General features: G+C 46.3%; 2 protein-coding genes and 1 long non-coding RNA gene across 5 annotated transcripts; 2 read left to right on the plus strand and 1 right to left on the minus strand.

The window, feature by feature from the left end:
- Positions 1-5964: 5964 nt before the first annotated feature.
- LOC115203708 (titin) lies at positions 5965-18842 on the minus strand. 2 transcript variants are annotated; one of them, XM_029768627.1, is made up of 7 exons: positions 18757-18803; positions 18042-18127; positions 11964-17038; positions 11555-11851; positions 10765-11352; positions 8694-8999; positions 5965-6694 (listed from the first exon to the last, which is right to left on the minus strand). In XM_029768627.1, exons 2-7 carry the CDS (start codon positions 18122-18124, stop codon positions 6381-6383), a joined length of 6663 nt encoding a protein of 2220 aa, XP_029624487.1. In that variant the 5' UTR covers positions 18125-18127; positions 18757-18803; the 3' UTR covers positions 5965-6380. The 2 variants fall into 2 exon arrangements, with proteins under 2 accessions (XP_029624487.1, XP_029624486.1); XM_029768626.1 differs by lacking the exon at positions 18042-18127 and having other exon boundaries at positions 18757-18842.
- cebpg (CCAAT enhancer binding protein gamma) lies at positions 18067-21374 on the plus strand. 2 transcript variants are annotated; one of them, XM_029768648.1, is made up of 3 exons: positions 18067-18236; positions 20222-20919; positions 20991-21374. In XM_029768648.1, the coding sequence occupies exon 2, from the start codon at positions 20357-20359 to the stop codon at positions 20876-20878; it is 522 nt and encodes a 173-aa protein (XP_029624508.1). In that variant the 5' UTR covers positions 18067-18236; positions 20222-20356; the 3' UTR covers positions 20879-20919; positions 20991-21374. The 2 variants fall into 2 exon arrangements, with proteins under 2 accessions (XP_029624508.1, XP_029624507.1); XM_029768647.1 differs by having other exon boundaries at positions 20222-21374.
- Positions 21375-22255: 881 nt separating this feature from the next.
- Positions 22256-23434, plus strand: LOC115203722 (uncharacterized). The gene is made up of 2 exons (XR_003880236.1): positions 22256-23096; positions 23351-23434. It is a non-coding gene; the product is annotated as an uncharacterized LOC115203722 (long non-coding RNA).
- Positions 23435-26254: the final 2820 nt, after the last annotated feature.

Genomic DNA, 26254 nt, shown 5'->3' on the forward strand with positions numbered 1-26254 from the left:
AGGTCTCAGGGTAGGAGTGGTGGTCTAGGATCAGGTCACAGGGTAGGAGTGGTGGTCTAGGATCAGGTAACAGGGTAGGAGTGGTGGTCTAGGATCAGGTAACAGGGTAGGAGTGGTGGTCTAGGATCAGGTCTCAGGGTAGGAGTGGTGGTCTAGGATCAGGGCTCAGGGTAGAGTGGTGGTCTAGCATCAGGTCTCAGGGTAGGAGTTGTGGTCTAGGATCAGGTCTCAGGGTAGGAGTGGTGGTCTAGGATCAGGGCTCAGGGTAGGAGTGGTGGTCTAGGATCAGGTCTCAGGGTAGGAGTGGTAGTCTAGGATCAGGTCTCAGGGTAGGAGTGGTGGTCTAGGATCAGGGCTCAGGGTAGGAGTGGTGGTCTAGGATCAGGTCTCAGGGTAGGAGTGGTGGTCTAGGATCAGGTCTAGGATCAGGTCTCAGGGTAGGAGTGGTGGTCTAGGATCAGGTCTCAGGGTAGAAGTGGTGGTCTAGGATCAGGTCTAGGATCAGGTCTAGGATCAGGCCTCAGGGTAGGACTGGTGGTCTAGGATCAGTTCAGCCTTTTAGATCATCGTTAATAGATTAAACAGACCAGGGGAGACCTGATCCCAGATCAGCAGCACTGTTCTGAGATGCTTGATATTGTACATCCAGTCCCATCCATGTGTCCAGTTATTCTGCAGGGTGTGGGTTATACAGGTATTCTGACACATAACTCATAATATTAAATGGGTCCTCAAGTCCAATAACTGGTTTGACTATTGAAGATACACAGTTCATTTGATTCATACACTGGTCTGAGAGCCAGAGATTTGTCCTCCACTCCTTAAAGGAGACTTATCAGCCCAGCTGTGAGAACACATCAGGAGGGAGGGAGGGAGGGAGAACGGGAGGGAGGGAGGATGGGAGGGAGGGAGGGAGAACGGGAGGGAGGGAGGGAGAACGGGAGGGAGGGAGGGAGGGAGAATGGGAGGGAGGGAGAATGGGAGGGAGGGAGAATGGGAGGGAGGGAGAACGGGAGGGAGGGAGGGAGGGAGGGAGGAAGAACGGGAGGGAGAACGGGAGGGAGAACGGGAGGGAGAACGGGAGGGAGGGAGGGAGAACAGGAGGGAGGGAGGGAGGGAGGGAGGGAGGGAGGGAGGGAGAACGGAACGGAGAGAGGGAAGGAGGGAGAACGGGAGAACGGGAGGGAGAACGGGAGGGAGAACGGGAGGGAGGGAGGGAGAACGGGAGGGAGGGAGAACGGGAGGGAGGGAGGATGATACTGGCAGGATAGATCTCTCTCCTTGGCAGGACCCACTGAGGAGAGATGCAGAGACACGCAGAGACAGAGACAGAGACAGAGACAGAGGTCTACAGGAACAACTTAACATTCTTTTGGAATACAGCATTAACTGGGCAATCAACATCAACTTTCAGAAAAGCAACATCGTGATTTTCCAGAAAAAGGCCAGGAATCAGAGCAGCAGACATTCTTTCAAATGAGGAAATACATGTCCAACTACCTGGGACAGGAAATACCATGGTTGAACATGGTCCAACTACCTGGGACAGGAAATACCATGGTTGAACATGTCCAACTTCCTGGGACAGGAAATACCATGGTTGAACAGCAATACACAGTGGAACCATCATCCAACAAAATCAAGAACCAATCAAAGGACATATTTACAACATTGGATAAAATAAACAAAGTCTGAAAACCAACTCAACAGCGTTCTGATCCTAAACAGAGAATATGAATTGGCTGATTATCTCTACTCTGTCAGAGATACGAAACAGAGACAGATCCTTACCATGTACAGGCTGAGTGACCACCTGGCAGAGACAGATCCTTACCAAGTACAGGCTGAGTGACCACCAATTGGCAAATAGAAACCGTCAGACATAAAAAGACATGGCTACCCAAAGAGGAGTGTGTATTTTTTATTTAACTAGGGCAAGTCAGTTAAGAACAAATTGTTATTTAAAATGACAGTCTAGGAACAGTGGGTTAACTGCCTTGTTCAGGGGCAGAACAACAAGATTTTTTACCTTGTCAGCTCAGGGATTGGATCAAGCAACCTTTCGGTTACTGGCCCAACGCTCTAACCACTAGACTACCAGATGGTTACTGGCCCAACGCTCTAACCACTAGGCTACCTGCTGGTTACCGGCCCAACGCTCTAACCACTAGGCTACTTGCTGGTTACTGGCCCAACGCTCTAACCACTAGGCTACCTGCTGGTTACTGGCCCAACGCTCTAACAAGTAGGCTACCTGCTGGTTACTGGCCCAACGCTCTAACCACTAGACTACCTGCTGGTTACTGGCCCAATGCTCTAACCACTAGGCTACCTGCTGGTTACTGGCCCAATGCTCTAACCACTAGGTTACCTGCTGGTTACTAGTCCAACGCTCTAACCACTAGGCTACCTGCTGGTTACTGGCCCAACGCTCTAACCACTAGGCTACCTGCTGGTTACTGGCCCAGCGCTCTAACCACTAGGCTACCTGCTGGTTACTGGCCCAACGCTCTAACCACTAGGCTACCTGCTGGTTACCGGCCCAACGCTCTAACCACTAGGCTACTTGCTGGTTACTGGCCCAACGCTCTAACCACTAGGCTACCTGCTGGTTACTGGCCCAACGCTCTAACAAGTAGGCTACCTGCTGGTTACTGGCCCAACGCTCTAACCACTAGGCTACCTGCTGGTTACTGGCCCAACGCTCTAACCACTAGGCTACCTGCTGGTTACTGGCCCAAAGCTCTAACCACTAGGCTACCTGCTGGTTACTGGCCCAACGCTCTAACCACTAGGCTACCTGCTGGTTACTGGCCCAACGCTCTAACCACTAGGCTACCTGCTGGTTACCGGCCCAACGCTCTAACCACTAGGCTACTTGCTGGTTACTGGCCCAACGCTCTAACCACTAGGCTACCTGCTGGTTACTGGCCCAACGCTCTAACAAGTAGGCTACCTGCTAGTTACTGGCCCAACGCTCTAACCACTAGGCTACCTGCTGGTTACTGGCCCAACGCTCTAACCACTAGGCTACCTGCTGGTTACTGGCCCAAAGCTCTAACCACTAGGCTACCTGCTGGTTACTGGCCCAACGCTCTAACCACTAGGCTACCTGCTGGTTACTGGCCCAACGCTCTAACCACTAGTCTACCTGCTGGTTACTGGCCCAACGCTCTAACCACTAGGCTACCTGCTGGTTACTGGCCCAACGCTCTAACCACTAGGCTACCTGCTGGTTACTGGCCCAACGCTCTAACCACTAGTCTACCTGCTGGTTACCGGCCCAACGCTCTAACCACTAGGCTACCTGCTGGATACTGGCCCAACGCTCTAACCACTAGGCTACCTGCTGGTTACTGGCCCAACGCTCTAACCACTAGGCTACCTGCTGGTTACTGGCCCAACGCTCTAACCACTAGGCTACCTGCTGGTTACTGGCCCAACGCTCTAACCACTAGGCTACCTGCTGGTTACTGACCCAACGCTCTAACCACTAGGCTACCTGCTGGTTACTGGCCCAACGCTCTAACAAGTAGGCTACCTGCTGGTTACTGGCCCAAAGCTCTAACCACTAGGCTACCTGCTGGTTACTGGCCCAACGCTCTAACCACTAGGCTACCTGCTGGTTACTGGCCCAACGCTCTAACCACTAGGCTACCTGCTGGTTACTGGCCCAACGCTCTAACCACTAAGCTACCTGCTGGTTACTGGCCCAACGCTCTAACCAGTAGGTTACCTGCTGGTTACTGGCCCAACGCTCTAACCACTAGGTTACCTGCTGGTTACTGGCCCAACGCTCTAACCACTAGGTTACCTGCTGGTTACTGGCCCAACGCTCTAACCACTAGGCTACCTGCTGGTTACTAGCCCAACGCTCTAACCACTAGGCTACCTGCTGGTTACTAGCCCAACGCTCTAACCACTAGGCTACCTGCTGGTTACTGGCCCAACGCTCTAACCACTAGGCTACCTGCTGGTTACTGACCCAACGCTCTAACCACTAGGCTACCTGCTGGTTACTGGCCCAACGCTCTAACCACTAGGCTACCTGCTGGTTACTGACCCAACGCTCTAACCACTAGGCTACCTGCTGGTTACTGGCCCAACGCTCTAACCACTAGGCTACCTGCTGGTTACTGACCCAACGCTCTAACCACTAGACTACCTGCTGGTTACTGGCCCAACGCTCTAACCACTAGGCTACCTGCTGGTTACTGGCCCAACACTCTAACCACTAGGCTACCTGCTGGTTACTGACCCAACGCTCTAACCACTAGGCTACCTGCTGGTTACTGGCCCAACGCTCTAACCACTAGACTACCTGCTGGTTACTGGCCCAACGCTCTAACCACTAGGCTACCCGCTGGTTACTGGCCCAACGCTCTAACAAGTAGGCTACCTGCTGGTTACTGGCCCAACGCTCTAACCACTAGGCTACCTGCTGGTTACTGGCCCAACGCTCTAACCACTAGGCTACCTGCTGGGCACTGGCCCAACGCTCTAACCACTAGGCTACCTGCTGGTTACTGGCCCAACACTCTAACCGCTAGGCTACCTGCTGGTTACTGGCCCAACGCTCTAACCACTAGGCTACCTGCTGGTTACTGACCCAACGCTCTAACCACTAGGCTACCTGCTGGTTACTGGCCCAACGCTCTAACCGCTAGGCTACCTGCTGGTTACTGGCCCAACGCTCTAACCACTAGGCTACCTGCTGTGTATGTGATCGCTGCACGACGGGAGGTAGAAACAGAGATGCACATTTTATTTTACTGTGAGAACTATTACTCACCAAGAGATACATTATTCACAGAAATTACTACATTTATTCAAAATTGTATCTTATAAATAAACCCAGAGGTAAAACTATAAATAGTCGATGAGCAGAGGAGCAATGGCTCCTCTTGAAGCCAGATAGTTACTTGCCTGCCATAGCCTGAGTTACACTAAATAACAACATATGCATATTAAGCAGTCATTTACTTTCCATTATTAGTATTACTGTTGTTATTATTACTGTCTTATTAAAAATAGTGGAATGTGTAGTAGAGAGAGAGAATTTAAATTGAATTGAAAGACAGAGACCGAGAGTTTTTAATTATTTTTTATTAAACCTTTATTTAACGAGGCAAGTCTGTTAAGAACAAATTCTTATTTATAATGGCGACCTACTGGGGAACAGTGGGGTTAACTGCCTTGTTCAGGGGGCAGAACGACAGATTTATACTTTGTCAGCTCGGGGATTCAATCCAGCAACCTTTCGGTTACTGGCCCAACGGTCTAACCACTAGGCTACCTGCCGTCCCTCCACTCTAACCACTAGGCTACCTGCCGCCCCTCCACTCTAACCACTAGGCTACCTGCCGTCCCTCCACTCTAACCACTAGGCTACCTGCCGTCCCTCCACTCTAACCACTAGGCTACCTGCCTCCCCTCCACTCTAACCACTAGGCTACCTGCCTCCCCTCCACTCTAACCACTAGGCTACCTGCCGCCCCTCCACTCTAACCACTAGGCTACCTGCCGCCCCTCCACTCTAACCACTAGGCTACCTGCCTCCCCTCCACTCTAACCACTAGGCTACCTGCCGCCCCTCCACTCTAACCACTAGGCTACCTGCCTCCCCTCCACTCTAACCACTAGGCTACCTGCCGCCCTCCACTCTAACCACTAGGCTACCTGCCGCCCCTACACTCTAACCACTAGGCTACCTGCCGCCCCTCCACTCTAACCACTAGGCTACCTGCCGCCCCTCCACTCTAACCACTAGGCTACCTGCCGCCCCTCCACTCTAACCACTAGGCTACCTGCCGTCCCTCCACTCTAACCACTAGGCTACCTGCCGAGAGAGTAGAGGCAACACCACTACCGTTATCTGACACACTTCTGCCTTTTGATTTCTTCTCTTAAACCGTTAAAGCTGTCAACACCAATCAAATGTGAAAAATGTGCAAACAGTCCACATGGCTGACAATATGTTTTTCATGGGATTTCTTCAACCTTGGTAAACTCACACTCTAGTCCAAAAACATTCATAAACAAGTGACGACGTCCAACATTTTATCCACTGTAAAAACACTGTGATTTCACACACAAATCAACTATTTTGACCCCAACAAGTCAGACAGTAATAGGAGCATATCAAATCTTCTCTGCTATTTAAAATCAGCTGTCAAAATGTAAATATCTTCTACCAATCAAAAAATATAGCTATTTCAGTAACCACACCAATTACTTTTTTTTTTTTAAATCTCAACTTTTAAAGAAAAACCAACTGCAATTTTAACGACTTCAACCACTTTCACAACAATACAAGAACAGCCTCTGACAATTAAAACAAATCAACTATTTCAAAAAAATATATATAAAACCCCCAAAATCTAATCTTCTTCGTAATCGTCCGTGTCCACACACATCGCCGGGCCGGCAGTGACGGACGGATCGCTGACCGATCCGGCTGCGTTCTTCGCCACGACTCTGAATTCGTAAACCACACGCTCGTTCAGCTCTGTCACCGTATAGTGCGTGTCAGAAACGTTGGTGAAGTTAACCTTCGTCCACCTGTCTCTTTCACCCTCTTTCTTCTCAATCAGGTAACATGTGACTTTGCTACCACCATCGTAAGAAGGCTTCGACCATTCAAGTCTGACGGAAGACTTTCTGATGTGAGTGATCCGGACGTTGGTTGGAGGCTCTGCAACAACAAACAACAACAACAAACAACAACAAACCGATTTAGAGGTTCAGATACAGTTGTTAATACATAGAAAGTTTCAAGGAAGTACACAGTGATATTGGGAGAAAAAAAAATAAAAAAAATGAAAAAGCAAGTGTTACGTGAGGTTTTAATGATAAATAGATATAACTCAATCCCGCTGACTACGCCACACTGTGATGGACAACCACTCAATCCCGCTGACTACGCCACACTGTGATGGACAACCACTCAATCCCGCTGACTACGCCACACTGTGATGGACAACCACTCAATCCCGCTGACTACGCCACACTGTGATGGACAACCACTCAATCCTGCTGACTACGCCACACTGTGATGGACAACCACTCAATCCCGCTGACTACGCCACACTGTGATGGACAACCACTCAATCCCGCTGACTACGCCACACTGTGATGGACAACCACTCAATCCCGCTGACTACGCCACACTGTGATGGACCACCACTCAATCCCGCTGACTACGCCACACTGTGATGGACAACCACTCAATCCCGCTGACTACGCCACACTGTGATGGACCACCACTCAATCCCGCTGACTACGCCACACTGTGATGGACAACCACTCAATCCCGCTGACTACGCCACACTGTGATGGACCACCACTCAATCCCGCTGACTACGCCACACTGTGATGGACAACCACTCAATCCCGCTGACTACGCCACACTGTGATGGACCACCACTCAATCCCGCTGACTACGCCACACTGTGATGGACCACCACTCAATCCCGCTGACTACGCCACACTGTGATGGACCACCACTCAATCCCGCTGACTACGCCACACTGTGATGGACAACCACTCAATCCCGCTGACTACGCCACACTGTGATGGACCACCACTCAATCCCGCTGACTACGCCACACTGTGATGGACAACCACTCAATCCCGCTGACTACGCCACACTGTGATGGACAACCACTCAATCCCGCTGACTACGCCACACTGTGATGGACCACCACTCAATCCCGCTGACTACGCCACACTGTGATGGACCACCACTCAATCCCGCTGACTACGCCACACTGTGATGGACAACCACTCAATCCCGCTGACTACGCCACACTGTGATGGACCACCACTCAATCCCGCTGACTACGCCACACTGTGATGGACCACCACTCAATCCCGCTGACTACGCCACACTGTGATGGACCACCACTCAATCCCGCTGACTACGCCACACTGTGATGGACAACCACTCAATCCCGCTGACTACGCCACACTGTGATGGACAACCACTCAATCCCGCTGACTACGCCACACTGTGATGGACAACCACTCAATCCCGCTGACTACGCCACACTGTGATGGACAACCACTCAATCCCGCTGACTACGCCACACTGTGATGGACAACCACTCAATCCCGCTGACTACGCCACACTGTGATGGACAACCACTCAATCCCGCTGACTACGCCACACTGTGATGGACCACCACTCAATCCCGCTGACTACGCCACACTGTGATGGACAACCACTCAATCCCGCTGACTACGCCACACTGTGATGGACAACCACTCAATCCCGCTGACTACGCCACACTGTGATGGACAACCACTCAATCCCGCTGACTACGCCACACTGTGATGGACCACCACTCAATCCCGCTGACTACGCCACACTGTGATGGACCACCACTCAATCCCGCTGACTACGCCACACTGTGATGGACCACCACTCAATCCCGCTGACTACGCCACACTGTGATGGACAACCACTCAATCCCGCTGACTACGCCACACTGTGATGGACAACCACTCAATCCCGCTGACTACGCCACACTGTGATGGACAACCACTCAATCCCGCTGACTACGCCACACTGTGATGGACAACCACTCAATCCCGCTGACTACGCCACACTGTGATGGACAACCACTCAATCCCGCTGACTACGCCACACTGTGATGGACAAACCACTACTGAAAGTAGCCAAGTCTCCTTACCACAAGCATCAATCGCCAGGACAGCATCTGAGATCTTGCTAAGGGGACTGCATCCAGCTGCGTTTTCTGCTGCCACCTTGAACTCGTAGATGAGACCAGCGACGACGACGTTCGTCACTTTGAAGTGTGTGGCGCGGATAACGGTTTTGTTAACCGTCTGCCACAGGATGCTGTTCTTGTCCTTCATCTGAAGATGATATCCGACTACTGGTCTTCCTCCGTTCCAGTTCGGCTCTGTCCAGGCGACGGTGATGCTTTCTCTGGTTACAGACGTAACGATCGGAGGTGACGGAGCTTCGGGAACGGCTATAGACGAACGAAAATAACATTTAGAAATGAATCTAAGTATGTTACTTTTACCCTGTACAATAACACGTTGTCAGGTATTCTTTATCAGTTCAAGGGGTGTCATAGTACAGCGCCCCCTAGTGGTCTGTCACAAGTGTATACGTTACATATACAGTCGTGGCCAAAAGTTTTGAGAATGACACAAATATACATTTTCACAAAGTCTGCTGCCTCAGTTTGTATGATGGCAATTTGCATATACTCCAGAATGTTATGAAGAGTGATCAGATTAATTGCAATTAATTGCAAAGTCCCTCTTTGCCATGCAAATAAACTGAACCCCCCAAAAAAACATTTCCACTGCATTTCAGCCCTGCCACAAAAGGACCAGCTGACAACATGTCAGTGATTCTCTCGTTAACACAGGTGTGAGTGTTGACGAGGACAAGGCTGGAGATCACTCTGTCATGCTGATTGAGTTCGAATAACAGACTGGAAGCTTCAAAAGCAGGGTGGTGCTTGGAATCATTGTTCTTCCTCTGTCATCCATGGTTACCTGCAAGGAAACACGTGCCGTCATCATTGCTTTGCACAAAAAGGGCTCCACAGGCAAAGATATTGCTGCCAGTAAGATTGCACCTAAATCAACGATTTATCAGATCATCAAGAACTTCAAGGAGAGCGGTTCAACTGTTGTGAAGAAGGCTTCAGGGCGCCCAAGAAAGTCCAGCAAGCGCCAGGACCGTCTCCTAAAGTTGATTCAGCTGCGGGATCGGGGCACCACCAGTACAGAGCTTGCTCAGGAATGGCAGCATGCAGGTGTGAGTGCATCTGCATGCACAGTGAGGCGAAGACTTTTGGAGGATGGCCTGGTGTCAAGAAGGGCAGCAAAGAAGCCACTTCTCTCCAGGAACAACATCAGCGACAGACTGATATTCTGCAAAAGGTACAGGGATTGGACTGCTGAGGACTGGGGTAAAGTCATTTTCTCTGATGAATCCCCTTTCCGATTGTTTGGGGCATCCAGAAAAAAGCTTGTCCGGAGAAGACAAGGTGAGCGCTACCATCAGTCCTGTGTCATGCCAACAGTAAAGCATCCTGAGACCATTCATGTGTGGGGTTGCTTCTCAGCCAAGGGAGTGGACTCACTCACAATTTTGCCTAAGAACATCCTCCGAGAGCAACTTCTCCCAACCATCCAGGAACAGTTTGGTGACGAACAATGCCTTTTCCAGCATGATGGAGCACCTTGCCATAAGGCAAAAGTGATAACTAAGTGGCTCGGGGAACAAAACATCGTTATTTTGGGTCCATGGCCAGAAAACTCCCCAGACCTTAATCCCATTGAGAACTTGTGGTCAATCCTCAAGAGGCGGGTGGACAAACAAAAACCCACAAATTCTGACAAACTCCAAGCATTGATTATGCAAGAATGGGCTGCCATCAGTCAGGATGTGGCCCAGAAGTTAATTGACAGCATGCCAGGGCAGATTGCAGAGGTCTTGAAAAAGAAGGGTCAACACTGAAAATATTGACTCTTTGCATCAACTTCATGTAATTGTCAATAAAAGCCTTTGACACTTATGAAATGCTTGTAATTATATTTCAGTATTCCATAGTAACATCTGACAAAAACATCTAAAGACACTGAGGCAGCAAACCTTGTGAAAATTATTATTTGTGTCATTCTCAAAACTTTTGGCCACGACTGTACACATGTATATATGTATATATGTATATACAATACAAACATAAAACATGAATAGAGTAGTATATAACTTACTGTAGTTAAGATCCACTTTGACGGTTGCTGAGTCGATGTACTCACTGATACCGTAGCGATTTTCAGCCCTGATTCTGAACTGGTACTCTAGTCCTGTTATGAGCTTCATGATTTTCATTGTGCATTTCACAACGACTGAGGAGACTTCAGTCCAGTCGGCGTTTGTCGTTTCTCGTTTCATTATTATGTAGTTTGTGATGGGGCTTCCGCCGTCATAACGAGGAGGAAGCCACGTCAGACTCACACTGTCCTCTGTCACTTCAGACATTCCAATAGGACCAACTGGGGCGCTGGGTCTATCCAGGACCACAATGGTCACAAAAGACCTAGAAGCTCCGCTGGTGTTAGAGGCACATATGTCGTACCTTCCTGAATCAGTAGCAGTGCTCTCACGAAGACTGATGATAAGATATTCAGGAGTTACTTCAGAGTTGAATCTCATCGTTGACTTCAACACAACATCGTCCTTTGAAAGAGATATCTTTGGCGCAGGTTTCCCGGTAAGTGGGATCTGGCATTTCAGGTTTGATCCTGCTCTGACGTAGACTATATTGTCAGGGAACTTGTTCATGTTCATCTCAGGAGGTTCTGTTGAAAGATAGATGAAGACTTGTTATTTCATTGAGGATATCAAATCAAAATGAAACAATCCACATGTAAGAATTCGTTTTCCAGAATGTAGTAAACTATCTATCGTGGTTTATGAATGTAGTAAACTACCTATCGTGGGTTATACTCAGAAATTCTCTACCCTTAGTAACTGTAAATGTAGGGCTGGGCAACAACTCACCAAGTTGCCCTTTAACTAACACAGGGAGAGCCATTTCTGTAGGGTCACTGAATCCAGCGTGGTTTTCAGCACGAACTCTGAAAAAGTATTGAGTAGCTTCCTTCAGGTCGTACACCACAAAGTGGACGGTCTTGGTGACGCCACACTTCACCCATTTATCCTGACCCTTCTCGAGAGCATCGACTCGATAACTGGTGATTCTGCTTCCGCCGTCATTCTCAGGTTTGATCCATGACAGGGACACACTTTCCTTGGTGATCTCGGTGACTTCGATGGTTTGTGGTGGGCTGGGTTTTTCTGAAATCAAGGGGGGGAAAGAAATACAGTTTTTTTTTAAATAAAATACAAAAATGAAATTAGTAAAATATATATTGTAAAGCTTACATTTGGATCTTCAGTTCTAGCATACCTGTAATCATTGCTCCGTATTTGGTCTCAGCTGGCAAGCCGATTCCATACTGGTTTTCACCAGTGACTCTGAAGCAGTACACTCCTCCCTCTTTTAGGTCTGACACTCTGTAGGTCAGACGAGGACATGAATCTGTGACTCTGGTCCATCCCTTGTTGCTCACCTCACGAATATCAACAAGGTAGTTGGTGACAGCAGCACCACCTTCGTTTTCTGGGGTATCCCAGGCAACTGTTGCAGAGCTCTTGGTAACGTCCTTGACCCCAACACGGCATGGTGGACCAGGAGAGTCAAGAACCCTGACATTTAATGTACATGTGACTTTTCCAGCAACGTTTTGTAAAGTCACTGTATATTTTCCAGAGTCATCTCTTGTTGCTTGTTCCACTGTGATAGACGTGACGGTATCAGTGGTATGAACACTGGCCCTCACTCTCAGGTCAACATCTGCCTTGTCCCACATAACTTTAGGAACAGGCTTGCCCCTGAATGGCACAGTTAAGGTGAATGAACTGCCGTCCTTTACAAGAAGAGTCTTTCGCATCTCATTGCTGATATTAAACTGTGGTTCCTCTTCTCTGTCCTCAGCTGCTTGTGGATCAGTAGGAAGGCTTGGCTCACTGACACCAATCTTGTTGATGGATTTGACAACAAATACATATTCTGCTCCAGATGTCAATCCAACGACAGTGAATTCAGTGTTCTCTGTGTTTGAAACACCGACGCACCAGTCCTCTTCATCTGTTCTCTTATATTCAACACAGTATCCAGTTACAGCAGCTCCACCATCAAACAAAGGCTTATTCCATGAAAGAGTTACAGCAGTCTTGGTTGAGTCAATGACTTTGGGTTTAGCTGGTGGTGATGGCAGGAATTGTGGATCCTCCGCTTTTGTCAGTTTGCAAGGAATACTTGCGGGACTTAAGCCTGCAACATTTTCTGCATAGACTCTGTACTCATACTCACATCCCTCACAGAGATTGGATGCCTTGACCCTAAGGTCATTCACAGGCTTTGTGTTCACCTGTACCCAGCGCAATCCAGATTTCTCTCGTTTTTCAATAAAATAGCCAGAAATGCTGCTTCCTCCATCGGACTCAGGTCTTTTCCAGCAGATTGTCATCGTCTCACTTGTTACACAGGTGATTTCAACATCTGTTGGTGCAGCGGGGACAGTGAATGGATCTGTGGCCTTGGTTGGCTCACTCTCCAAGGCTTCACCTTCTCCATATTCATTCACTGCCTTTACTCTGAAGATGTATTCATTTCCTTTACGCAGACTGGTGACCTTGCATGTTGTAGCCTTCACGTCTTCATATACTGAAGTCCAGGTGACACGACTGGTTTCACATTTCTCAACTATATAGCGCAGAATTTCTGCACCACCATTTTCTTGAGGTGGTCCCCAGGTCAAAGTGCATTTCTCTGCGGTCAGACCAGTCACATCCAATGGCCCAGTAGATGGTCCAGGGCGGTCGAGAACCTTACAGTTTACTGACAGGGACCTTGTACCAGCAATGTTCTGCACTGTTACAGTGTACTGACCCGAGTCTCTTCGAATAGTATCTCGGACTAGTAATGTGGTGGTAGTGTGTGTTGAAGTGATCTCTATTCTTGCCTTGACCTCAATCCTTTCACCATCCTTTGACCATGAAATGACTGGACGTGGGCACCCAGAAATATCTGCATCGATTCTTAGAACATCTCCAGCTTTGACAATGACTAATTTCTTATACTTGTTATCCAAGACAATACGAGGCAGAACCACGTTATCCTTGACTGTGATGCCACCTGTACATTGTGATGGCTCACTGAGTACTCCAGCAGAGTTCTTTGCAATAACACGGAAGTCATATTGAATATCCTCCATAAGGCCTTCAATGTCATAGCAAGTTTCCTGGAGATTTGTGAAATTGCACTTCAACCAACAACCATCTGGAAGTTCCCTGCGTTCAACAATGTAGCCAGTCACCTTGGCTCCACCGTCATTCTCCGGCTTGGACCAAGTAAGAGAAATTGAAGTTCTTGTGATGTCCGTAACTGTAAGGTTAGCAGGAGGATCACATGGATCTCTTGCAGCTATAGGCTCAGTGGCTTTGCTGTACGGTCCAACGCCAGCGATATTCTCAGCAGAAACACGGAATTCATACTGCAAGCTTTCTTCAACGCCATTCACTTTAAATTCTGTTTCAGCAATGAGACGTCCTCTGTTAGTCTTCGTCCAGCGAATACTGCTATAGTCCTTCATTTCCAGGTGATAACCGATGATTGGACTTCCACCGTCATTGGCCGGTTCATTCCACGTAACCAACATGAAGGACTTTGTAGCTTGAGCAACATGGAGGGTAGTGGGAGGACCAGGTGTCTCGAAGGGGTACTGTGCAACAACTGAAGCGGACTCCACAGCACGGCTGACGCCGTAGCGGTTTTCAGCTGCAATACGGAACTGATATTCAATGCCTTGTGTCAAACGAGGAACTTTAATAGATGTTCTGGCAACTGTGGCTGAAACAGTCTTCCATGTTGTAGTGGTAGTATCTCTCTTCTCTACTACGTAGTTGCTGATTGGACATCCTCCATCGTAGAGTGGGGGATCCCAAGACAGTGAAATATAGTCAGCGTTGACTTCATCTACCTTGATTGCACCAGGAGGGCCAGGTTTATCCAAGATGGTAACAGCTATTATGGCTGATTTTCTACCAACTGTGTTGGTTAAGGTGATCTCATAGTTCCCCGATTCCTCCCTGGTTGTGTTTCTGATAGTGATTTTTGATGAGTTATTAGATGTAAGAAAGCTAACCTTGGTTGTCTCCTTCAATTCAACACCATCTTTGTTCCATGAAACTTCAGGTTCAGGTCTGCCTCTAAATGGAACATCGATTTTCAGATTGTCTCCTGCCTTGACACTGTACGAGTTGCACGTTAGATCGATGATAGGTTCCATTGTGTCGTCGTTTACTACGACAGCCTCTGCCAGTAGCTTAGGTTCACTCTTGCCTGTTTCATTGACTGCACTAATCCTAAATGAATATTCCTCACCTGTTAAGAGCCCATCAATAGTTGATCTCAATCCCCTTATCTCAGAACACACAGTCCATTTGTCATCGTTCTTGGTTTGCATTTCCACTACGTAGCATTTGATTCGGCTACCACCGTCATCGTCAGGCTTTTCCCATGACAGACTCACGCTGTCGTGAGTAACATCTACAACGGTAACTTTACCAGGAGGCAAAGGAGCTTGTGATACCTTGATTGGTTCTGGTGTTTCTGCTGGCAAACCCACACCGAGCTCATTAACAGCTAGTACACGGAAATAGTAAAGTCCCCCTTCTATAAGGTTGTCGATCTTCATTCTATTTCTTCCACAGTTATCTGAAACACTGGTAAAAGCCCGTCTTTGAGCTTCTCTTTTCTCCACGATGTAATGTGTGATCTTAGCTCCGCCGTCAATCAGTGGAGGCTCCCAGGATAGTGATACAGAATCTCTAGTAATGTCCTTGACTTCAACGTGCTCAGGGGCACTTGGTGAATCCAACACTGTGACGTTAATGAAAGCAGACTTCATACCGCCGACGTTCTCAAGAGTCAAAGCATACTTGCCAGTGTCGAGTCTGTTGACAGTGTGGATGACAAGGACTGTGTAGGTGCTTGTGACCTCAATGTGTGCACGCTCAGTAAGAGGTCCTTCCATCTTAGACCACTTGACTACAGGTTCAGGTCTTCCACTGAATGGGACAAACAGACGTAGTGTTGAACACGCCCGAACTGACACCATTTTCCTGAGGTCTGAATCTAGTTCAATCTCAGGGGCCTCAAGTCTTTCGGATGTAACTACAGTCCCTGGGACATCAGCCGGTTCCCCAACTCCTTCAGTGTTAATCGCACAGATGTGGAAGTCATATTCTCGATTTTCCTTCAGTGTTTTCACCGTGAAGTGTGTTTCTTCTACACCAGTCGGTGGTGTACAAGTTGTCCACTCTTCCTCCGTTACTTCCTTCATCTTAACAACGTATCCTATGATGGCTGCTCCGCCATCGTAGATGGGTTTCGTCCATGAGATAGACACGGTTGTGGTTGAGTGGTCCGTCACTCTAGGGTTAAAAGGAGGACCTGGTGGATATAAAGGGTCACAAGCTTTGATATATCCTGTTGGTTCACTTGGCACTCCGAGACCAGCAGAATTCTCAGCAGATACTCTGAACTCATAGGAATGTCCCTCGTTGAGTCCGGTGCATCTGAACCGGATATCGTTAAGTCTTCTCTTGTTACACTTTGTCCATCTAATACCGTCTTTATCACGTTTTTCAACGATATAGCCGTCTATTTCTGAACCACCGTCGTTTTCTGGGCGATTCCATGTAAGGACCATTGAGTCGCTTGTTATAGCACTTGCTTCAGGTGTGGAAGGAGCGCTGGGCGGCTTGAACGGACAACATGCAGTAACCGGGTCTGATTCAAGAGGTTCACCAGTGCCAAACCTATTCACCGCTTTAACTCTGAAGATGTACTCGGTGCCAGGTACAAGTTTAGTCACTTTGTAGCTGACAGCTTGGGTTTCCGGTTCGACTACGGTCCATGACACGCGGTTGGTTACCCTCTTTTCAATGACGTAATGGGAAACGCTGGCACCGCCATCTTGTAACGGATGACTCCAGTGAAGCGTGGCTTTCTCTGCAGTCACACCAGTTATCTTCATTGGACCGTCAGGTGGACCAGGTCTATCGAGAACCTTAACATTGACAGGTATGTCTTTCTTTCCAGCCACATTGCTGAGACTCAGGACGAACTGTCCTCCATCTATTCTGATGCAATCTAGAACTGTTAAAACGGTGCGTTCAAACGTTTTTACGACCTCCGTTCTCGGGGAAGTTTTATCAATTTCTTTCCCGTCTTTTAACCACTTGACTCTGGGGAGTGGCGTCCCCAGAATATCCGCTCCGATAACAAACGTTTCGCCAGCACGGACGACTAGACCGTCCTTAAACTTGGGATCCATCGATGCTGTCGGTGCCTCGATTTCCATGGTGGCTCTTGTTACTGATGACACAAATGGAATACCAGGTGCAAAAGGTTCACTAAGAGAGAAAGAGAGAGAGAGAGAGAGAGAGAGAGAGAGAGAGAGAGAGAGAGAGAGAGAGAGAGAGAGAGAGAGAGAATGGGAGAACAGTTGGGAGAAAGAGAGATAAATATGTATAATCAGATGTGACACATTATTAATAAAACCTTATTTATTGATTGATTATCTTCATTCAATTGAAGGCGTATACGTTTTGGAGTTCCCCTTGGCTCCTCATCAGTTCAAGTGGTGGCATAGTCTAGCACCACCTAGTGGCCTGTCGCACAGAGATAGTCTATGATGTTGAGATATGCTGTTGGGATTGATTTACAAGGGTTTTACAGGTGAAGATGGCAATATTCCCACATGGGGTCTACCACTTCTGACCAATCATATTAGCCAAACTAATCACTACCTCTGATACGTGTATTAAAAACTATATACTTTTATGGTCTGTTGTTCACAGGAATATACTGAACAGGAAGGAGAGAGGGAAGGAGAGAGAGAAGGAGAGAGAGAGATGTGTGTGTAATGAAAAAGCTAGAATCTATGCTTCCCAACGTGATTTGAAAATGATTTGTTTTGCCAAAAAGAGGACAATGTTTTAGTTGAAGGCTACTTTAAGAATCTGTGTGTCTGTGTGTGATAGGCTGCACAATGTGGATGATCCAAGATGATGCTACAACACCAAAGATAGGGAGATCACACATGGCAGGCTATTTACACGCACAGCTGTGTTATCACATGATATATCAAGAGCAATTTTGTATATTTATTTATTTTTTAATTGAATTTTTTATAATTGAACTAAATTAAAAAAAAATTACTCATGTCAACTGTTGGAAATGTTACGCCTCTTCCCCGAAACAGGTCATTAAAGCAATGAACTAATTCATTGTGTGAACTCATGACATCATTTTTCATAAGACATAAATAACCCTAATACCTAAAGTGCAAACACCGTTCTCCCATTGGTTGTTCAACCTATCAATCAAACAGTTTATTGCGTCACCCATCCTCACCGGCGCCGTTGATTGGCTGAGCTGGTAGATTTCCCTACATGGTCAAAAGGATTTCGCAATACTTCGAGTAGCTCTAGGTACATGATCTAAACAAACAAAACAGACTCCATCAACTAACTTATATGGTCAACGGACATTTACTCCTAACTTTTTATACTTTGATGGGCAATTGACGACACCTAAAAAGCAGACAAGGTACGTCGTTCATTTTTTTGGGGGGCAATATTTTCCAAGTCATCTTCTTTGGAAAAGGTATAGCTAGCTAGGCTAACTGGCTAGCTAGGCTAACTGGAATCAAACAAGCTGTAAGTCAATCGTGCTAAATTACACAACAACTCAAAAATGTAAACTTTAGTTTGGTTTATCACACCGCTGTTTAGTATAACAAAGTATATAGTGATGGCGCGTCCAAAGTGTGTTTGTTTTTGACGTTAGGTGATGTTATTTTCGGGTTGTGGGAAATGCTGCTAGTTTGTGTTAGCCAGTTGTCTAGCTAGCTAGCTAACAAACTAAAGCGTTAGCAAGCCAAGCTCCACGCCTCCTGCTATTGCCAAATCACTCACTCTCTCTTATTAAGCTTTTTGTGTATTTCCATAAAACATTCTAGCTACTTTAACTAGTTAGTCTCACGTCAAACGTTGTGTGTTAGTGTTTAGTGAATTCACCGGCACAATATTATTCTTTTTTTTTAATCCCAAAAACGTCCGTTGCTTACCACTGCATGGCTACGGAGTTCCCCTCTCTGTCTCTCTCTCTGTCTGTGTGTGTCTCTGTCTGTCTCTCTCTGTCTGTCTCTCTCTCTCTGTCTCTCTCTGTCTGTCTCTCTCTCTCTGTCTCTCTGTCTCTCTCTCTCTCTCTCTCTCTCTCTCTCTGGTGGCACAAAGACTATCTGCCATGAACGGAGGGAGGTATGAGGTGATGCAACCACAGGCAACACTAACTAGCAGACAGCTGAACGGACTGACGGAGAGACATGTCACATACACACGACTCTCTCTCCCTGTGTCACTTTATCACACTGATGTTAGCTAGGATTTTAACATGCTGGTGATTCTAGCTAAATGTTTTGGTGGGTGAATTCCCTCAAGGAGAATAACATGCTGGTGATTCTAGCTAAATGTTTTGGTGAATTAATGCAAATTGAGGGAGGGGCTTAACCAAAACCATCTGTTTTACACCAAAAATTCCCATCAACATTTTAATGTCAATACGAAAATACACAATATTATAAAGCTACATATTCTAGATGTGTTTTTTTTTTTTTGCATCAATGTGTTTTACAATAAAAGTAATCTCTGATGGGGAAGACTGTGAACATACATGGGACTGTAGATCTGTCTTCATACTATGGGAACCAATAGCAAACGAGCAGAAATAGTTCCAGTGCTTGGATTTTTTTCCCTCACTGGTTATTACCAATTACACAAAGACTTTTATTTCTGGTGAAATCAAGATGACTAGAAATTATATGGGGCTCCCGAGTAGCGCAGCGGTCTAAGGCACTGCGTCTCAGTGCTAGAGGCGTCACGACAGACCCTGGTTCGATTCCAGGCTGTATCGCAGCGGTCTAAGACACTGCGTCTCAGTGCTAGAGGCGTCACTACAGACCCTGGTTCGATTCCAGGCTGTATCGCAGCGGTCTAAGAAACTGCGTCTCAGTGCTAGAGGCGTCACGACAGACCCTGGTTCGATTCCAGGCTGTATCGCAGCGGTCTAAGACACTGCGTCTCAGTGCTAGAGGCGTCACTACAGACCCTGGTTCGATTCCAGGCTGTATCGCAGCGGTCTAAGGCACTGCATCTCAGTGCTAGAAGCATCACTACAGACCCTGGTTCGATTCCAGGCTGTATGACCAGGGTAGGCCGTCATTGTAAATAATAATTTGTTCTTAACTGACTTGACTAGTTAAATAAAGATTAAATTAAAACAAATTGTGCTACTGAGGTTGAGTCCTGCTGTTTCCCAGACTACCCTGACTCAAGTAGGTCTGACTAAAAGTGCTGTATCCATGACTACCCTGACTCAAGTAGGTCTGACTGAAAGCTCATAGTCTAGAATGTTCTTAGCTGTCACCTGTGTGTAGCCTATTTTTTTTGTTATTAATTAATCCCTATCAACATGTTTCTTACCTTCTTCTCGAGGCAAAGTGAAAGACTAACATATTTCCGTTGTCCTTCCAGACTCCAGTAAACTCCCCGGTCTTCAGGAGTGTATCCAGACAGCGCCGAGCCCATTCATCCAGAGTGGCGCCCAAACCAGCACGCCAGTCATAGCAGACGGACAGTGAGACTAGTGGTCAGCAGATCCGAAACCAAATGAGCGAGCGGTCGCAGCAGAAGATAAACACGGAGCAAAACAGAGGGACTGTTAGTGTGATCCAGAGCCAAGCTAGTGGAGCAACGACAACATCAGGACCACCAGGAGGAAGCTTACAGCAGGTACCCCAGCTAGTCCCTGTGACCCCAGCCGGAGGAACAGGAGGAGGAGGCAAGGCCACCCCACCCAGTAAGATGAAGAAGACGTCAGGGGACAAGGACAGTGACGAGTACCGTCAGAGGAGAGAGCGGAATAACCTGGCGGTGAAGAAGAGCAGAATGAGATCTAAACAGAAGGCCCAGGACACGCAGCAACGGGTCAACGAGCTGAAAGAGGAAAACGAGAGGCTGGAAGCTAAGATCAAGCTGCTCAGCAAGGAGCTGTCAGTCCTCAAGGACCTCTTCCTGGAGCACGCTCACAACCTGGCCGACAACGTCCAAGCGCCCGGCGTAGAGGGGGCCAGCCCCGCCCACAACAACAACAACAACAATGGGGCGTGTAACAACAACAACAGCCAGTGAGAAGAGGGCAGGGACATGAAATAGGATACCTCATTGGTTGAGTGCTTCCAAAATGGCACCCTATTTCCCCATAGGGCTCTGGTCTATAGTAGTGCACTATATAGAGAATAGGGTGCCATTTTGAGTCAACCAGGGTGATGATAGATAGACAGCTCGCCACTGCTTCTTAATAATCGTACTGGAGTTTCTTCCTCTCTCTCCTCCCAGAGATGATATATACTGTCAGAGAGATTTCACTCTTGTCTTCTTTGTGCGTTCAGATTGGTTCACATGATGAGATGATTTTTTTTTTTTTTTAAGAGTTTCAGGTCAGGAATTGTCCACTTTTTTTTTTTTTTTGACTCTTTGGATACATTTCTAAAAGAGACCTGTTGTGTTGAGTCACAAGATAAACTATTCACTAGTTAAAATGATGTGTGGAGGGGGGAAAAAGGATAGCTTTTTTTCCCTTTTGGTTTCTTGTTCCTTTTTAAAGAGTCTTTGGTGAACTAGCTAACGTTCGTCTGGCGTTTTTAGTATCGTCAGTACATTCACTACGTTTCGACTTAATCAGAATGATGTATGCCTGTTTTTATTTTGGATGTCTGGCGGCGTCAGATATGCACACGTTGTACATTTTTATTTTATTTTTTTATTTTTTTTTAATATATATATATATATATATATATATATATATATATATATATATATATATATATATATATATATATATGTGTGTTTATATTTCTTTGTGTCCTAAACGAATGGCTTTACTTCTGCTTTGAGCTCTTTTGGGTAGAAGGGGAATGTAAATATCAAGAGTTAAATACAAAGAGTTAGGATAGGCTTTGGACCTAATCCTAACTTAAGATCAGAAACGCTTAACACAGATATTTTGTTTTGTTTTTGTTTTGCGCAAGACGTGTAGTTGTCGACGTCAAATGGGAGCTTTGCACGATCTCGAGTTAGGTTTCAGGCCTGTGTTGAGATACAGTCAGTCCACTGTATTTATTTACCCATAGTTCCACAGGCTTCAGACCAGCCTTTTTCAGTCAGAGACCCAGATAGACAAGAGGCGGCGTCTCAAATAGCACGCTGTTCCCTAAACGGTGCACTAGTTTTGACCCCCTATGTGGCGCTGGTCAACAACAAAAAGGTAAAAAGTGAAGTTCACTAAATACGGAATAGGGTGCTATTTGGGATGCATATGGGACAGAGGTGTGTCCACGTTTTAAGGCGTGGCCCCCAGCCCAGACTATCACACACCTTCCGTGGGATTAAACTCCCAGACGTTTCGCATGGCGTCACAAGCTACCGCTAAATCAAAGTTAAGCCTTTCTCCATAAACCCTAAAAACCTGGAGAGACAGAGAAAGATAGAACAACAACAGGACAATGAGCCATTCTCTGTCTGTCTGTCTGTCTGGGCGTTGTGGAGATGCTAAATTAACTCCTAATTAGCCCGGCTAGCTAGAACAGAGCGATGCAGGTTGGCTTCCGTCTCCAGCGGTGTCCGGCTCAGTCACCGGGATATCACAATGTATACCAAAGGCAGACACTGATTTCTGTTTTTTGTTGTTGTGTTTCTGTTGTCAAACTGAGTCATTATCCAGCATCGTGAGCATCATTGTTTTACCATAGCATTGTCTTCTCTGAAGACAAACGGTATATTCTGATGTTGTGACACGATAACGACGTGTATTTGGCCAGAGGAGATCAACGTTGTCTGTGATTTTTTTTTTTGATTTTTTTTTTCTTCTCCAGGATGCGTCCCCAATGGCACCCTGTTCCCTATATAGTGCACTACTGTTTTTGTTTTGAGTAGAGCCTTGTCAACACTATATAACATCTAGGGTGTATTTTTGGAGCGCTGCTGTAGACTTCTGTACCTCAGGCTACCAGTATTAGCCTCATCAAACAGGGCCTTTTTTTTCTTTTCTCAACAAGACCTCTGAAGCATCTTTTTCTTCTTTGTATATTCTTCGTTTTTCTACAACTTGGATTTTTAAAAAGCAGCATGATGGAGGCGGTTTGCATGAGGGTGGGTGGGAGCACTGTTCAAATATGTTTATTTTTCTGCACTACAAAAAAAAAAGAAACGATAGCAAATACGGGCATATTGAAACCGTTCTCTTCAACATGTTGTTCAGTGTTGTTGTTGTTGAGCAGAAGGTCACACTAAATTGAAAAATAATGTCTGAATTCAATAGAAAAATATTTTGTAAAAAAAAAAAAAAAAAGTGACAAATTTTGATAAATATTACCATGAATATTTGTTTTGGTATGAATGTTGCTGGGCAGCATTTTCTCTTAGCTAGACTTGCTCTTTTTTATAAGATTATATTGGGGTAATGTGCATTGTAAATTAAAACTGAGTACAAACTTTCAACCAAGCATTTTGTTTTTGTGTGTAGTCAATGTTTTATGGGAATTGTAAACACATAAACGAGGCTGCATCTCAATTGAATTTAGCAGGTATGTATGTGTTTTAAAGAAAGATGGAATAGAGCAGACGGTCAGGGCTCGAACACAAGAAGCCCAAACAGATAATGTTTGACTAAAACATATTCATTTCAAACCTTGCTTACATTTGTGTACAGTGGCATGCGAAAGTATTCAACCCCCCTTTGGCATTTTTTCCTATTTTGTTGCCTTACAACCTGGAATTATTATTTTTTTTTTTTTTGGGGGGGGGGGGTTGTATCATTTGATTTACACAATATGCCTACCACTTTGAAGATGCTAAATATTTTTTTTTATTGTGAAACAAACAAGAAATAAGACGAACAGAACTTGAGCGTGCATAACTATTCACCTCCCCCCAAAGTCAATACTTTGTAGAGCCACATTTTGCAGCAATTACAGCTGCAAGTCTCTTGGGGTATGTCTCTATAAGCTTGGCACATCTAGCCACTGGGATTTTTGCCCATTCTTCAAGGCAAAACTGCTCCAGCACCTTCAAGTTGGATGGGTTCCGCTGGTGTACAGCAATCTTTAAGTCATACCACAGATTCTCAATTGGATTGAGTTCTGGGCTTTGACTAGGCCATTCCAAGACATTTAAATGTTTCCCCTTATACCACTCGAGTGTTTGAGCAGTATGCTTAGGGTCATTGTCCTGCTGGAAGGTGAACCTCCGTCCCAGTCTCAAATCTCTGGAAGACTGAAACAGGTTTCCCTCAAGAATTTCCCTGTATTTAGCACCATCCATCATTCCTTCAATTCTGACCAGTTTCCCAGTCCCTGCCGATGGGGAAAAACAAATATCCCCACAGCATGATGCTGCCACCACCATGCTTCACTGTGGGGATGGTGTTCTCGGGGTGATGAGAGGTGTTGGGTTTGCGCCAGACAGTGTTTTCCTTGATGGCCAAAAAGCTTAATTTTAGTCTCATCTGACCAGAGTACCTTCATATGTTTGGGGAGTCTCCCACATCCCTTTTGGTGAACACCAAACGTGTTTGCTTATTTTTTTCCTTAAGAAATGACTTTTTCTGGCCACTCTTCCGTAAAGCCCAGCTCTGTGGAGTGAACGGCTTATTGGTCCTATGGACAGATACTCCAGTCTCCGCTGTGGAGCTTTGCAGCTCCTTCAGGGTTATCTTTGGTCTCTTTGTTGCCTCTGATTAATGCTCTCCTTGCCTGGTCTGTGAGTTTTGGTGGGCGGCCCCCTCTTGGCAGGTTTGTTGTGGTGCCATATTCTTAACTTTTTATAATAATGGATTTAATGACACTGGGATGTTCAAAGTTTAGGATATGTTTTTATAACCCAACCCTGATCTGTACTTCTCCACAACTTTGTCCCTGACCTGTTTGGAGAGCTCCTTGGTCTTCATGGTGCCGCTTGCTTGGTGGTGCCCCTTGCTTGGTGGTGCCCCTTGCTTGGTGGAGCCCCTTGCTTGGTGGTGCTCCTTGCTTGGTGGAGCCCCTTGCTTGGTGGTGCCCCTTGCTTGGTGGAGCCCCTTGCTTGGTGGTGCCCCTTGCTTGGTGGTGTTGCGGACTCTGGGGCCTTTCAGAACAGGTGTGTATATATACTGAGATCATGTGACAGATCATGTGACACTTAGATTGCACACAGGTGGACTTTATGTAACTAATTATGTGACTTCTGAAGGTAATTAGTTGCACCAGATCTTATTTAGGGGCTTCATAGCGAAGGGGGTGAAATACATATAAACACACCACTTTTCCATTATTTTATTTTTTGAAACATGTTATTTTTTAAATTTCACTTCACCAATTGGGACTATTTTGTTTATGTCCGTTACATGAAATCCAAATAAAAATCAATTTAAATTACAGGTTGTAATGAAACAAAATAGAAAAAAAAACGCCAAGGGGGATGAATACTTTTAACAAGGCACTGTACGATCACACAGCTCTATTAACAGATTTACAACATTTAAATCACTTAGAGCTGATTGGCTGGTGTTTTTAGTCTTTTATGTCCTAAAAAAAATAAATATATATATATATATAATTTTTTGCTCAGAGAACTTGGGGGAGCAAAATACAATCCCCCTTGGGGCCGACCAGTTGGAATAGAGGTTGATTTCATTGTGGACAGTCCTGTCTGAGTGATATGGATGGTCATTCTACAGATATAGATATAAAGGATTGATTTTACATGTCTCTTCACATTAGAAACTACTGGTTCAGTAAGCTCAGCTTCTAGACTTATCTTTGATCCATTTAATGGACTGTCTGATTACAATTACAAAACAGGAAATGGATGAGAAATGACGGATAAACCTGGTTACCAATATGACCATCTACCCCCCCCCCCCCCCACCACCAAATACAGAACAAGGTGTTCAACTCATGACACATTGAAATGGCACCCTATTCCCTATGTAGTGCACTACATTAGACCAGAAACCTATGGGTTTCCCTATATGCTTTGGTCAAAAGTAGTGCACTATATAGGGATAAAGGCTGCCATTTTGTGTACTTATCCGGTGTAGGACTTGGTTATCGAACTCACTGTTCCAACCAGAGCTCAGTAAACAACTCTATGGAGAGGGGAGAGCAAGCCAGCTTTGTTCAGGGAGGCCATTTGATTAGCTAGCTCGTCATTCTGTCACTAGGTGAGCACAGAGCCAAGTTCTATTTCTGTTTGGCTTGCTTCCCGAAGGCTGAGTCAATGAACACAGCTTATTTAAAGACCTGTGCAAACACCCAGGGAGAGAACAGGGTGGAGCCACCAATCGGGGGCATGGGGAGGGACAATAGTACACCACCATCTACCTTACAGCCATCGACACAAAGCAAACATTCATTGCGGTGGTTCACCTCTCAGTCCTCTACCATACTCTGTATCTCTTCATGGTGAGCCCTGTCAAGATCAACCTGCCAATAATTACCCTTCCCCCCTCCCTCTCGCTGCCCCTCCCTACCT

Source organism: Salmo trutta, chromosome 12 (genome assembly GCF_901001165.1).
Source record: "Salmo trutta chromosome 12, fSalTru1.1, whole genome shotgun sequence".
NCBI classification, from domain to species: domain Eukaryota; kingdom Metazoa; phylum Chordata; class Actinopteri; order Salmoniformes; family Salmonidae; genus Salmo; species Salmo trutta.